General features: G+C 46.0%; 1 protein-coding gene across 6 annotated transcripts in view; it reads right to left on the bottom strand.

Annotated features, from left to right (window-relative positions):
• Positions 1-15,392, bottom strand: part of utrn (utrophin) — a 395,823-nt gene that overhangs the window by 15,161 nt on the left and 365,270 nt on the right. For all 6 annotated transcript variants that reach the window (XM_033025073.1, XM_033025072.1, XM_033025074.1 and 3 more), the window contains 4 exons: positions 14,079-14,144; positions 6,933-6,998; positions 6,491-6,649; positions 5,332-5,569 (listed from right to left, as the gene is read on the bottom strand). In XM_033025073.1, the coding sequence (XP_032880964.1) occupies positions 5,332-5,569; positions 6,491-6,649; positions 6,933-6,998; positions 14,079-14,144 (529 nt within the window). The remainder of the gene's footprint in view (positions 1-5,331; positions 5,570-6,490; positions 6,650-6,932; positions 6,999-14,078; positions 14,145-15,392) is intronic.

Genomic DNA, 15,392 nt, shown 5'->3' with positions numbered 1-15,392 from the left:
TCATTCATTTGTTCTCTATCTCTCTACATCACCGTCTAGAGCTCTCGTTTCCCTTTCCCCTGACTCTCAGTCTGAAGAAGGGCCTCGACCTGAAATGGCACCTATTCCTTTTCTTCAGAGATGCTGCCTGTCCCGCTGAGTCTGTCAGCGGGACATTTGTGTCTGTCTGTGGGTTATTACTGATCTGCTGGTCGTTATACAGAAAGTCCAGCTTCCTTAACGCCTTGTGACAAATACAATTATCATTTAAGATGTTTCCATTGTTTGGTTTATTTTTTAAAGTACGGTGTCCTACAATTCTATAAATCTCACTGGCATGGTAGACAGGAAGAAGTTTGTCAATTGGCTGGAAGAATAGGAAGAGCATTCTAAATTAGCTCAGAGAACAGGAGTTGCTTCACTTTAGCTGCCAAGGTCAGAGCAATATTCGCGACTGATCAGTGCCTGGCACATCTAATTACCAACACTGGGAACTGTGGAAACACCTTCCCAATTAGGCGACATATTTGAACAGGTATTTCCAATTCGATTATAAATTGAAACACCATTCCTCATGTGGCAATAAATTCAGAGAAGACTCCCAGTGTGGTAGCTGAAGAAAATTGGAATGACAGATATATCAGAAAAGAACATTCTAGAGTATGGAGGGGAAGGAAAAGAAGTAAAGGTGTTGTTTAATTTCTTGAGGGCCTCTGGCCTTATAAAAAGGATATAATGTAAAGACATGAGGACTGTGGAATGAAGCCAGAAGGTGGCAGCAATGCAACATTGTGGATGCCGGCTGCCGTAAAACTCCAAAGAAGAAGAAGAAGAAGAAGTGTGGTAGCTGTGTTGGTAGTATTTCTGCACCAAGTCAATGGATATTTTCAGGCAGAGATTGATAGATTCCTGATTAGTACGGCTGTCAGGGGTTATAGGGGGAAGGTAGGAGAATGGGGTTGGGAGGGACAGATAGATCAGCCATGATTGAATGGTGGAGTAGACTTGATGGGCAGAATGGATTAATTCTGCTCCTATCACTCATGAAGATGAATCTGAGCTGGCGCCTAAATATCTTCTTCCACCACAGCGAGGGACTTGTACTGTTAGAGAAGCCATCTTTAGTCGAGATGGCAAACTGAGGGTCCATCTACTCATTCTCATGATTCATGGGCATTATTCTGAAAAGAACTAGCAGAGTTTATCAAACATTACTCAAACAGGACATTATCCCACTCACGTGTGTGGGATCGTGCCATGGGATGTTGTATTTTGCATATTTGAAAAGCACCATACTTCAGGAAGATTTGGTTAGTTAGAATCCTAGTTATAAAGATGGAAATAGGCCCTTCGGCCCACCTTATCTATGGCAACCACATTGGCATACCAGGTGAAACCCATTTGTCTGCATTTTTCTATCAATTCTTTCAATCAAGGCATCTGTCCAAATGTCTTTGAACAATCATAATCGCATCTGTTTCTATGGCTTCGCCAGAGGCTGGTTCTAGATACCGACTACCCTCCGAGTGTAGAAATTGTCCTGGAGGACCCTCCTGTCCACTTTCCACCTGACTTGCCACTTTCAGGGAAGCATACACCTGTACTCGCAGATCTCTCTGTTCTGCAACCTTCTCCAAGGCTCTACCATTTGCCCAGCAAGTTTGACATACCAAACATCTCACACTTGTCAGAGTTAAAGTTCATTGGCCGTCCCTTGGCCCAACTTCCCGACTGATCTAGAGCGTATTGTAAACTTCGATATCTTCGCTCACTGTTTGCTAACTTTGCACACCAAATTTGGTGTGTACACAAATTTACTAACAATGTTAATTAAATTCCGATACTAATTATTAATGCATAAGACAAACAAAAGCGGACATAGCACGGACCCTGCGGAACTCACAGACCTCCAGTAGAAAAGCACTCTCCACAACTACTCTTTGACTCCATCTCCAACCAATGTTGAAAACATTTGGCTAGCCCACCTTGCAAACTAACCGAAGATAGACAGAGGCCTCTTAAAGATAGCGGAGTCAACGGATATTGGGAGAAGGCAGGAACGGGGTACTGATTGGGGATGATCAGCCATGATCACATTGAATGGCGGTGCTGGCTTGAAGGGACGAATGGTCTACTCCTGCACCTATTGTCTATTGTCTAAAATGCTGGAGCTACTCAGCGGAACAGGCAGCATCTTGGAAAGGAGGAATGGGTGATGTTTCGGGTCGAGACCTTTCTGCTGAATTCCAGGTTAGCCTATAATGCAGGACTATACATGCAGTGTACAAAATCATGAGAGGAATAGATTGGGTAAATGCACAGAATCTCTTGCCCATAGTCGGTGAATTGAGGATCATAGGTTTAAGGTGAAGGGGAAAAGATTTGTCTTTGTCACACAAAGGGTGGTGGGTGTATGGAACAAGCTGCCAGAGGAGGTAGTTAAGGCAGGAACTATCCCAATATTTAAGAAACAGTTGGACAGGTACATGGATAGGACAGGTTTGGAGGGATATGGACCAAACGTAGGCAGGTAGGACTAGTGTAGCTGGGACATGTTGGCCGGTGTGGGCAAGTTGGGCTGAAGGACCTGCATGACTATGACCATATTCTCAATGTCCAGTGCCCTGCCCCCATCAATCTTCTTGGTCCATTAATATATTCTGCCAGATTAGTGAGGCATGATTTCTCATGCACAAAGCCACAATAACTGTCCCTTATCAATCTGTGCCTGGTAAATTCTGTTCCTGAGAAGCCCCTTCCACAAATTTACCAGCACAAAATGGGGATGATCAGCAGGTTGGGAGTGTACCCTAGGCCCCCAATAGTCAGCGGGAATTCAAAGAACAAGTATGCAGTGAGATTACAGGCAGTGGCGAGGCTAATACATTTGTCACAGCAGAGGCATTTAACTTTCCCAATAGATTCTGGACCTCCACAGTGCCAAACCATAGACAGGGTGGAATTTGTCAAATGTGTTCAGCAAAGCTTTCTCAGCCAAAATATAGAGGGGGCCTGCAGGGGAGAGGGCAAAGCTTGATCTGCTCTTTGGAAATTGGGAAGTGACTGAAGTGTCTGTGGGAGAGACTCGGGGGATCAGCGACCACTGTTCTTATTAGCTTTGTAATTGTTATGGATGGACAAGTTAAAGTTCTGAATTGGGGCAAGGTTGATTAGAGTAGACACAAAATGCTGGAGTAACTCAGCGGGGCAGGCAGCATCTCTGGAGAGAAGGAATGGGTGGCGTTTCGGGTCGAGACCCTTCTTCAGACTGATGTCAGGGGAGGGGGTGGGACAAAGATAGAATGTAGTCGGAGACAGTAAGACGAAGAGAAGTGGGAAGCGGATGGCGAGAGAGGGAAAGCAAGGGCTATCTATCTGAAGTTAGAGAAGTCAATGTTCATACCACTGGAGTGTAAACTACCCAAGCAAAATATGAGGTGCTGTTCCTCCAACTTGCGCTGGGCCTCACTCTGACAATGGAGGAACACAAAATGCTGGAGTAACTCAGCGGGAGAGGCAGCATCTCTGGGGAGAAGGAATGGGCGATGTTTTGGGTCGAGACCCTTCTTCAGGCTGACGTCAGGGGAGGGGGCGAGACAAAAACAAAATGCCGGAGTAACTCAGCGGGACACAAAATGATTGGAGTAGGATGTTGGCAGGCAAAGGGACATGTGGAAAGTAGGAAGCCTTTGAAAGAGTGATGATAGGAGTTCAAGGCATGCAAGTTCCTGTAAGAGTGAAGGGCAAGGCAAGTGAACTGTGAAAGTAAGGAAGCCTGGATGACAAGAGAAATTGGGCCAACTTCCAAACATTATGGAGGGCACTTCACCTCTTGTATAATGTCAATTTCAGATTCACATGAGACACAAATCTGAGCACTGCATGGAAAAAATTGGTGCGATTACAATATACGTTTTAGAAAGGAAACAAACCAGTATTAGTCCTACACACTTGGCAATATGTGGATTAAATTGTGGATAAGCTTCATTTTTGAATAAAATAAATTCAATGGAATGTTTTATGTTCTGTCACAGACATAAACATTTAGTTCAGTTCAGTTTAGTTTATTGTCACGTGTACCGAGGTACTTTGAAAAGCTTTTGTTGCGTGCTATCCAGTCAGCAGTTTATTGAACAATATGTTTTAGTAAGTATGTTCATCAACATTTATATGAACGGTAAGATCTCCCAATGTTTCACAGAAGCAAAAATGGATATGGAATAGCAAAGGCCGTGAGTTCAAGACAGCCTATTTGGATGGTCAAGGGGATTTTGGCTAATCTGGTAGATAGATTGAGAAAGAGAGGACAATCTGGCTGAATCAAGAATGGAAGAAAGACTGGTAGACAAAAGTGCTGGAGAAACTCAGCGGGTGCAGCAGCATCTATGGAGCGAAGGAAATAGGCAACGTTTCGAGCCTAAACTCTTCTTCAGACTGATGTACGGGGGGAGGGAAGAAGAAAGGAGAAAGGAAGAGGAGGAGCCCGAGGGCTGAGGGAGAGCTGAGAAGGGGAGGAGAAGAGGAGGAGACAGCAAGGGCTACCGGAAATTGGAGAAGTCAATGTTTATGCCGCTAGGGTGCAGACTGCCCAAGCGGAATATGAGGTGCTGCTCCTCCAATTTTCGGTGGGACTCACTCTGGCCATGGAGGAGGCTCAGGACAGAAAGGTCGGATTCGGAATGGTAGGGGGAGTTGATGTGCTGAGCCACAGGGAGATCAGGTTGGTTAACCGAGCGGAGGTTTTCCAGCATCTACAGTTCCTCCTTAAACACAATGGTAGAAAGACTAACAGGTCAGAATTAGAAATATTAAGTGCTGGTACACGCCTGAGAAGGAGGTAGTTACGTATGTAATGCAATACTGGCACTGGTAATGAGATGCAGTCATGATGAGAAGGAACATGTAGTTAAGTACCACAACTACTTCCACAACTCGTCCCTGTCAACGATTGGAACCAAACAAAACCGGAATTATTTTTCTTTAAGACTCTTTGTAACCTTTCAAGTTTCCGTTTGTCTCAGGTCACTGTCACGAGAAAATCCACACATTCAACATTGAGAAACTGCCCATAGCACAATTTCACCATTTGTATCCATTGGTCAAAATGCTGATTACACTCTGTGTAGGAAGGAACTGCAGATGCTGGTTTACACTGAAGATTGACTCTAAATGCTGGAGTAACTCAGCGGACCAGGCAGCATCTCTGGATAGAAGGAATGGGTGACGTTTCGGGTCGAGACCCTTCTTCAAGACTCGATCCGAAATGTCATCCATTCCTTCTCTCCAGAGGTGCTACCTGTCCCGCTGAGTTACTCCAGTCTTTTGTGTCTGTTTTTGCTGATTACACTATACCTCTTCCAACAGTTTTCGCAACCGGTACAACTGTGATTCCAGTTGTTTGTTGTGGTCCTCCAGAATCTGCATTCTGGCCTCCAGTCTTCCCTTGTGTTGCCGCAGAAGCTTTGCTTCGGCCAGCAGCTCAGCATCCAGATAGTTCTGTTGAGTCGGTGAGAAAGGTGGTGACGGCAGGGGCTTGACGCCTCTCAGAATCTGCTGCTGCTTCAACTCTTCATACTCAACTTGTAGATTCCTGCAGTAACAAAAGCAATTAGTTTGTTCCATTCACTTAGTTTAGTTTAGAGATACAGCGCGGAAACAGGCTCTTCAGCCCACCGAGTCCACGCTGACCAGCGATCCCCGCACACTGACACTACCTAACACACACACACACACACACAATGGAGAATTTATATTTTTACCAAGCCAATTCGCCTCCATACCTGTACGTCTTTGGAGTGTGGGAGGAAACCGGAGCACCCGGAGAAAACCCACGCAGGTTACTGGGAGAACATGCAAACACAGTACAGGCAGCACCCATGGTGGGGGTGGAACCCGGGCTTCTGGCGCTGTGAGGCAGCGACTACTGCTGTGGTGAAACAGCAACTCCACATGTAACCGAAGATATTTGTGGGTTGAGGAGATGTTAAGGTGAGAGCAGAGAAAGCATTTCTTGAAAATTCACTTGGAGGTGGCAGTTGAAAGCAGAATGAATACAATTCGTGTAAAAAGGTAACCGCACGAGATTCAGAATCAAAAAGAGTTTGGTGGATGTAATGGAGCTGGAGGGGATTGATGGGTGTAAGGATGATGGGGTACTTTCTGAACATTGCGCACTCGATTCTCAATTTGATCAATAGTCAATAGGGAGATAATGGGGAAAAAACAGAATAGGTGGCACAGTGACCCCATGACCTGTGTTGGTTTTCTCCGAGATCTCCGCTTTCCTCCAAAGTCGTACAGGTTTGTAGGTTAATTGGCTTGGTATAAATGTAAAATTGTCCCTAGTGTGTGTAGGATAGTGTTAATGGGCAGGGATTGCTGGTCGGTGTGGACTTGGTGGGACGAAGGGCCTGTTTCCGTGCTGTATCTCCAAACTAAAGTAAAGAATATCCGAGTGCCTTCGAAGGGTTAACATGACTATAAAACAAGTTGCAAAATGAACCAGGCTCACCTTTGCTCCTCCTCAAGGTTGGCAATGATGTGTTCCAGCTCACTCCGTTCCTCTTTCTCTACTGACTTGAGGATCTGTACAGGACTCTGAGGCTGGTTCACTGGAGATTCGCTCCCCAGTGTTTGGCAGAACTGTTGAATTAGTGTGTGTTCATCGTCACTGCTCAAAGAACAAATGATACAATCTCATTTCACTCTTCTACCATCATGCAAAAATGTTTTAAAATCTTTATCACTTCATGCATGTTATCTCCCTCCAAAAGAAAATCACAAATACCGCCAGATTGTTGATACAATGATAATTAAACATTTTTTCTCAGCAATTTTAATGTTGCGTTCCTTGCCTAATGCTGATAAATAGTTAATTAAAATGCATTGCATTCGGCCATGTATAAATCATACTTGGTCCCAGTTTTCCAGCTCTATTTGTTCACAATACTTACACACTTCCAGTGGCAGAGCTACTGTCTGTGAGCAAGGAGCCATTCGTTTTCTCCATCAGTGCCAGCCTGAATAAAACATGCAATATGATGCCATTAGATTGTTTGTAATCATCAGAATTAAACCAGTCATCAACACAAAATGCTGGGGTAACTCAGCGGGACAGGCAGTATCTCTGGAGAGAAGGAATGGGTGACGTTTCTGAAGAAGGGTCTCGACCCAAAACGTCACCCATTCCTTCTCTCCAGAGATGCTGCCTGTCCTGCTGAGTTACTGCAGCATTTTGTGTCTACCTTCCATTTAGAACAACATCTGCAGTTGTGCAGGGTCTTGGTGAGACCACACCTGGAGTATTGCATACAGTTTTGGTCTCCTAATCTGAGGAAAGACATTCTTGCCATAGAGGGAGTACAGAGAAGGTTCACCAGACTGATTCCTGGGATGGCAGGACTTTCATATGAAGAAAGACTGGATAGACTCGGTTTGTACTCGCTAGAATTTAGAAGATTGAGGGGGGATCTTATAGAAACTTACAAAATTCTTAAGGGGTTGGACAGGCTAGATGCAGGAAGATTATTCCCGATGTTGGGGAAGTCCAGAACAAGGGGTCACAGTTTAAGGATAAGATGGAAGTCTTTTAGGACCGAGATGAGAAAATCATTTTTACACAGAGAGTGGTGAATCTGTGGAATTCTCTGCCACAGAAGGTAGTTGAGGCCAGTTCATTGGCTATATTTAAGAGGGAGTTAGATGTAGCCCTTGTGGCTAAAGGGATCAGGGGGTATGGAGAGAAGGCAGGGATGGGATACTGAGTTGGATGATCAGCCATGATCATATTGAATGGCGGTGCAGGCTCGAAGGGCCGAATGGCCTACTCCTGCACCAATTTTCTATGTCTATGTTACTATGTTTCCTACACATCGACAGAAGTACATGGGTTCCGTTAATGTTCATGCCGCCAAAGCAGTTGCAATTGTTAATAGACACAAAATGCTGGAGTAACTCAACGGGACGGGCAGCATCTCTGGATAGAAGGAATGGGTGATGTTTAGGGGTCGAGACCCTTCTTCAATAGTCCATGAAGCATATGACAAGTCAAAAGGAATCCAATGTAATGTACTTAGTGTGAACTGCAGATGCTGGTTCATACCGAGGATAGGAAAGTTCTGGAGTAAAGGGCCTGTCCCACTTACGTGTCCTTGGCACGCAAATTACGCGACCTCGTGGTCGCGTTGAAGCGCACGGGCACCGTGTGGCCGCGCGGGGCCAGTCCCACTGAGAAGCGCGGAGGGGTATGTAGTTGTGCACGACATCGCGCGGGGCTCCGAAATTTTTGTAGTGAACGAAATCTTTGCGCGCCAACGGCCTGTCGCGTAACTGACGGCCAAAGTGGGACAGGCCCAAGACCCTGGCACGACGCAACGTCTCACCTCCAACAGCAGCAGAAGCAGGCAAACGATCGCCGAACTCGGCCTGGGGCTCACGGCCGTTGCGGTCCGGATCCGCCCCCACTTCTACTCCCAGAGCGGGACCAAGAAAATTGTAGACACAAAATGCAGGAGTAACTCAGCGGGACCGGCAGCATCTCTGGAGAGAAGCAATGGGTGACTTTTCGGGTCAAGACCCTTCTTTTCAGACTGAAGAAGAGTCTCGACACGAAACGTCACCCATTCCTTCTCTCCAGAGATGCTGCCGGTCCCGCTGAGTTACTCCAGCTTTGTGCCCATCTTCAAATGACGTCACGCGCTCCAGACAGCTGTGCGTACGCGTGTAATCGCGCCCGACCGTCTCGGCTCAACGCGACCACGAGGTCACGTAATTTGCGTGCCAAGGACACGCAAGTGGGACAGGCTCTTTACCCCACAGATAGATTGGAGGAGGTGCATATGAACCTCGAAAGAATGAGATCTCATTTTTAGGGAACAGGGGTTACCCTTTTCTATTATTGATGAGGCCCTCACACGTGTCTCCTCTGTCTCCCGTAGCTCGGTTCTTGCTCCCCCTCCCCCCAGTCGCAACAAGGACAGAGTCCCCCCCCCCCGTCCTCACTTTCATCCCATCAGCCATCGCAAACAACACATCATCCTCTGACATTTCCGCCACCTCCAACGGGATCCCACCACTGGCCACATCTTCCTATCTCCACCCCTTTCTGCTTTCCGCAGAGACCGTTCCCTCCGTAACTCCCTGGTCAACTCATCCCTTCCCACCCCAACCACCCCCCCCCCCGGTACTTTCCCCTACACCTGTCCCTTTACCTCCCCCCTCAACTGTATCCAAGGACCCCGACAGTCCTTTCAGGTGGGGCAGAGTTTCACTTGCACCTCGTCCAACCTCATCTACTGAATATGTTGTTCTAGGTACGGACTCCTATATATCGGCGAGACCAAGCGCAGACTGGGCGATTATTTCGCTGAACACCTTAGGCCTACTTGATACCTTGGTTTCCAAACATTTTAACTCTCTTCCTATTCCCATACTGACTCTGTCCTGGGCCTCCTCCGTTGTCAGAGTGAGGCCACACACAAATTGGAGGAACAGCATCTCATGTTTTGCTTGGACAACTTACAACCCAGCAGTATGAACGATGATTTCTCTAATTACAAGTAACCCCTGCATTCTCTCTCTCCTACCTCCCCTAGTCTAGTCATCCTACTAGTTCCACTGTTCACATCCTTGTACCCCTCTCGATATCACCTCTTCCCCAGCACACAATGGGCCATTATGGACTCCACCCTTCCTAGGCCATCTGTTGCCGGCCCTGCTTTGTTCTGGCCTTTTCCTACCTCCGGTTCCCTCCTCTCTACTCTAGTCTGAAGAAGGGTCCCGATCCAAAATGTTACCCATCCCTTCCCTCCAGCGATGCTGCCTGACCCGCTGAGTAACTCCAACACTTTGTGTCTATCTTAATAGACTTTTAGTTTTAGTTTTAGAGATACAGCGTGGAAACAGGCCCTTTGACTCACCGAGTCTGCGGTGACCAACAATCCCCCAGCTGACCATTAGTCCTATCCAGCACACTCGGGACAGTTTGCAGAAGCTAATGAACCTGCAAACCTGCACATCTTTGGGGTGTGGGAGGAAACCGGAGCACCCGGAGAAAACTCACAGAGTGACAAGGCGAATGTACAAACTCTGTACAGACAGCACCCGTAGTCAGGATCGAACCTGGGCCTCTACTGCTGCGCCACTGTGCCGCCCGCTGCGCCTCTATGCCTCGGGGAAAGCTAGATACTAATTAGGTTCTCATCCAATAAGTATGTTGTTCAGCAGTTCAGAGAATGTTTACTAGAGGAATACATAGAATGGGCAATTTGTCCCATGAGAAGAGATTGGACCAGATTCGTTTGAGACCATTTGAACGAGAAGAGTGAGAGGGGACATGACAGAGACCTATCAGATCTTGCAGAGTCTTGACTGGGTGGTTGTAGAGGAAATATTTAGTTTCAGCGAAAATGTTTAACTAAGTGTTACCGTTTAACAAAAAGGTGTGACAATGATTCTCTGGGAAGACTGGAACTTTTTCAGGATTAGCCGGAGAGGGCGGAATCCTAGGAGGACCGAGGCAGGTGAGAGACTGGAAGTTGGCATGGACGGTGATGAAAGGAGCTAGAGTGGACAGAATAGGCAGGAGCATGGAAGGACTATTGATTTGAATTGCACTATTTTAATGGGAGAGGCCCGACAGGTAAGGCAGATGTACTCAGGGTGGGCATAGGTATTTGTGCAGTCATAGCCATTACAGAAACCTGATGAAGAGTGGGACAGGACTGGCAGCTTAATGTTGCAGGGTGTATGGACACTACAGGAGAAATAGAGGTGGGGGGGGGGGGGGGGGGGGGGGGGGAATAAAAGTGGAGAGGGTGTTGCTTTATTGATTAAGATATCACAGCAGTAGTCAGGGATGACATTATTGAAGTTTTGTCTAGTGACTTTACATAGGTGGAGCTGGGAAATAAAAAGGGGTGATCACCTTGTTGGGAGTGTACTACAGCCCCCTAAATAGTCAACGAAAAATAGAAGAGAGGAGATTGCAGGCAGCTTCAGGTCAAATAAAGTTGTCATAGCAGGAGATTTCACCTTTCCCAATATTGACTGGGAATGTCATAGTGCAAAAGGTTTAGACGGGGAAGTATTTGTCAAATGTGTTCAGGAAAGTGTCCTCAGGCAATATATAGAGGACCCTACATGGGAGAGGGCAATGCTTGATCTAGTCTTAGGAAATTGGATGAAGTGTTCGTGGATGACTTGTGTTCCCAATGTTGGGCGAGTCCAGAACCAGGGGCCACAGTCTTAGAATAAAGGGGAGGTCATTTAAGACTGAGGTGAGAAAAAACTTTTTCACCCAGAGAGTTGTGAGTTTGTGGAATTCCCTGCCACAGAGGGCAGTGGAGGCCAAGTCACTGGATGGATTTAAGAGAGAGTTAGATAGAGCTCTAGGGGCTAGTGGAGTCAAGGGATATGGGGAGAAGGCAGGCACGGGTTATTGATAGGGGTGAATCAGCCATGATCACAATGAATGGCGGTGCTAGGCTCGAAGGGCCGAATGGCCTCCTGCACATATTTTCTATGTTTCTATGAGCCCTTTGGAACAAGCGACCACTGTTCTGTTTGGTTTTAGATAATTATGGATAGAGACAGGGTGGACCACGAGATACAATTCTAAGTAGGGCCAAGGCCAACTTTGAAGGTATTAGACAGAAACTCGCTCAAGTTGATTGGAGCAGGTTGTTTGATAGGAAAGGAACGCGCTGAAAGTGGGATGTTTTTAACAGTGTGCTGACAAGAGTCCTGGACATGCATGTTCCTGTTAGAGTGAAGGGCAAGGCAGGTGGGGCGTAAGGAAGCTGGGACGACGAGAGACGTCGAGGATCTTCTCAAGAATAAGGAGGAGGTATGGGGCAGGTATTGGTTGCTGGGACCAAGTGTATCCCTGGAGCTGTTTCTGGAACCAAGAAGCACGCTAAAGCCCCTGTCCCACTGTACGAGGTAATTCAAGAGTCCTCCCGAGTTTTCCCCTGATTCAAACTCGGAGAATGTCCGTAGGAGATCGTGGATGTCTCGTAGCGGCTCGTAATGCTAACGGTAGGTCCGCGGGAAATCCGGTAAACTCTTGACTTTTATCATCCCTGTAAAAAATGTCCACGGGTAAAAAAATACTCGTGATGAAAAAAAATTGTTACATTTTACTCGTACGAGCTGCTACGAGACTTCCACGAACTCTTACGGACCCGCTACGGACATTCTCCGAGTTCGAATCGGGGGGAACACTCGTGAGAACTCTTGAATTACCTCGTACAGTGGGACAGGGGCTTAAGGAAGGAAATCGGCAGGACAGAAAGGGGGCTGGAAATAGATCTTGCAGATAATATTAAGGATAATTCAAAATGATTTCATGTACAAAAATGGAAAAAGGGTAACCAGAGAGAGGATTGCCCCCTCCGGAATCTCTGTGTGGAGTCAATGGAAGTGTCTTGAGGGCCGTGTAAACATTACATGTTGACAACAATGTATCCGCCTATAGGTGGTCTTCGTCAAGTCAAGTCACATTTATTTATATAGCACATTTAAAAAACAACTCTCGTTGGCCAAAGTGCTTTACATTTGTTATAAGAATAGTATAAACAAACTACATACATATATACATATAGCCCTCGCTCAGTGGACGTCAGGAAAGGCTTGGGAGTATAGATACGTTTTTAGTCTTGACTTAAAAGAGTCGATGGAGGGGGCAGTTCTGATGGGAAGGGGGATGCTGTTCCACAGTCTAGGGGCTGCAACTGCAAAGGCACGGTCGCCCCTGAGCTTATGCCTAGACCGCGGGATATTCAGCAGCCCCATGTCGGCCGATCTGAGGGACCTGGAGGTGGAGTGGTGGGTGAGAAGACTTTTAATGTAGGATGGGGCAAGCCCATTGAGGGCTTTGTAGACATAGAGGAGGGTCTTGAAATGTATACGGAACCGCACAGGGAGCCAGTGGAGAGAGGCCAGGATCGGGGTGATGTGGTCCCTTTTTCGGGTGCCCGTCAGGAGTCTCGCTGCGGCGTTTTGGACCAGTTGCAGGCGGGACAGGGAAGATTGACTGATGCCAGTGTAAAGAGAGTTGCAGTAATCTAGGCGGGAGGAGATGAATGTGTGGATGATCTTTTCGAGGTCATCAAAGTGGAGGAATTGTTTTATTTTAGCTATCGTCCGAAGCTGAAAGAAGCTAGCTTTTACCACGGCATTGAATTGTTTGTCAAATTTCGGTGCTGAGTCAAATATCACGCCGAGGTTTTTGACGTGAGGTTTGAGTAGCGGGGTAAGGCTTCCACGGCTGCCTGCTATCATTTTGATTGAGTGCGAGGGGCCGAGAAGGATGACCTCAGGCTTACTCTCGTTTAGTTGGAGGAAGTTCTGGGCCATCCAACACTTTATATCCTCGAGGCAGCGGGCAAGGTTAAGCAGATTTGATTGGTTTTTGGGCTTCAGGGGGAGATAGAGTTGTGTATCGTCTGTGTAGCAATGGAAGGAAATGCCGTGCCTTTCAATGACTTGGCCTAAGGGGAGCATATACAGGGAGAAGAGAATGGGGCCAAGGATGGAACCTTGTGGAACCCCACAGCAGAGATTAGCTGGGGAGGAGAAAGAGTTGCCTATGTTAGTCGAGTAACTCCTACCTTTGAGGTAGGAGATGAACCAGCTCAGGGCAGTGCCCTCAATACCAACCCCATACCGGAGACGGTCAATTAGGATTACCTGTTTGTGTTTGTCTTAATAAAGATTGAACCATTAAAAAACTATTTCACAATAGAGGAACCAGGATAATAGACAAACACCAGAAGAACAAAGAAAAGTGTGGTGTAGAGAATAGTTCCACGTATATTTGTTAACAATAACATCAAAATGTCATTGACAAGAGTGCGGTTATGAAGCTTGATTGATAATATATTTAACCAAACGCCTGCATTTTGGTTGGCAGCAGCACTGTCACCATCTGCCGCCCTTGACTGAATTTTGAGACAAGTTAATACATAAGCTAACATCTACCATCTGTTTTTTGATTGTGTGTTTGTAGAACTTAATTTGAAACCAAGAATGATTTGCTAAAACCTGCATGGTGAAACCGAAGAGGATTTGAATGTAGCAATTGCTAGGTTTGTTGTTACCTGTTGGCATAGAACTCTATTCTGGAATGCGTGTCATCTTGGGACAGCTGTGGAGATTGTGTAGGGCTGCAATAGTAAAGCATGTTGAAATTAATATTTTGCAGAAAATATTAAAGCTGCAATAATGCTTCATGATCTTAGTGCTGATAAGTTTGAGGATATTGGTACAATTTACTGCAATAGAAATAATCCATGGGGTAAAAATCCAGCTGGAAGTGTATTACACTCCCAATATCAGCGTAACATCATCTTTAATTAACCACTTATAACCATATAACAATTACAGCACGGAAACAGGCCATCTCGGCCCTTCTAGTCCGTGCCGAACACTTACTCTCACCTAGTCCCATCTACCTGCACTCAGACCATAACCATCCATTCCTTTCCCTTCCATATACCTATCCAATTCATTTTTAAATGATAAAATCGAACCTGCCTCCACCACTTCCACTGGAAGCTCATTCCACACAGCTACCACTCTCTGAGTAAAGAAGTTCCCCCTCATGTTACCCCTAAACTTTTGTTCCTTAATTCTCAAATCATGTCCTCTTGTTTGAATCTTCCCTACTCTCAATGGAAAAAGCTTATCCACGTCAACTCTGTCTATCCCTCTCATCATTTTAAAGACCTCTATCAAGTCCCCCCTTAACCTTCTGCGCTCCAAAGAATAAAGACCTATCTTGTTCAACCTTTCTCCGTAACTTAGGTGCTGAAACCCAGGCAACATTCTAGTAAATCTCCTCTGTACTCTCTCTATTTTGTTGACATCCTTCCTATAATTAGGCGACCAGAATTGTACACCATATTCCAGAATTGGCCTCACCAATGCCTTGTACAATTTTAACATTACATCCCAACGTCAATACTCAATGCTCTGATTTTTAAAGGCCAGCACACCAAAAGCTTTCTTTACCACCCTATCTACATGAGATTCCACCTTCTGGGAACTATGCACAGTTATTCCTAGATCCCTCTGTTCTACGGCATTCCTCAATTCGCTGCCATTTACTTGAATATCTTTTGTGGCTTGTGATGCAAGACTGACGTGGAAGAACGCAACATCGTGGAAGTTTGCTCTGCATGCTATGAAGAAGTATATATATAATGCTGATCAGATCAGCTTCTTAAGAGCGATAATTCTTTAAAAAATAGCATCCAGTTATACTGTTAATGGGGGTGTTGAGTGTGTGGGATGCTTGCAAAAGAGGGACATTAGAGGGAAATCACATATTAGAAAACCGAATCACAAAGATGATTTTCCATTTATTTAAAATGAGAATATTCTTCAAGCATCGGTTGGAAGCACAGTGAGGA

This window comes from Amblyraja radiata, chromosome 8 (assembly GCF_010909765.2).
Source record: "Amblyraja radiata isolate CabotCenter1 chromosome 8, sAmbRad1.1.pri, whole genome shotgun sequence".
NCBI classification, from domain to species: domain Eukaryota; kingdom Metazoa; phylum Chordata; class Chondrichthyes; order Rajiformes; family Rajidae; genus Amblyraja; species Amblyraja radiata.
This window is presented reverse-complemented; position numbering and strand designations above follow the sequence as displayed.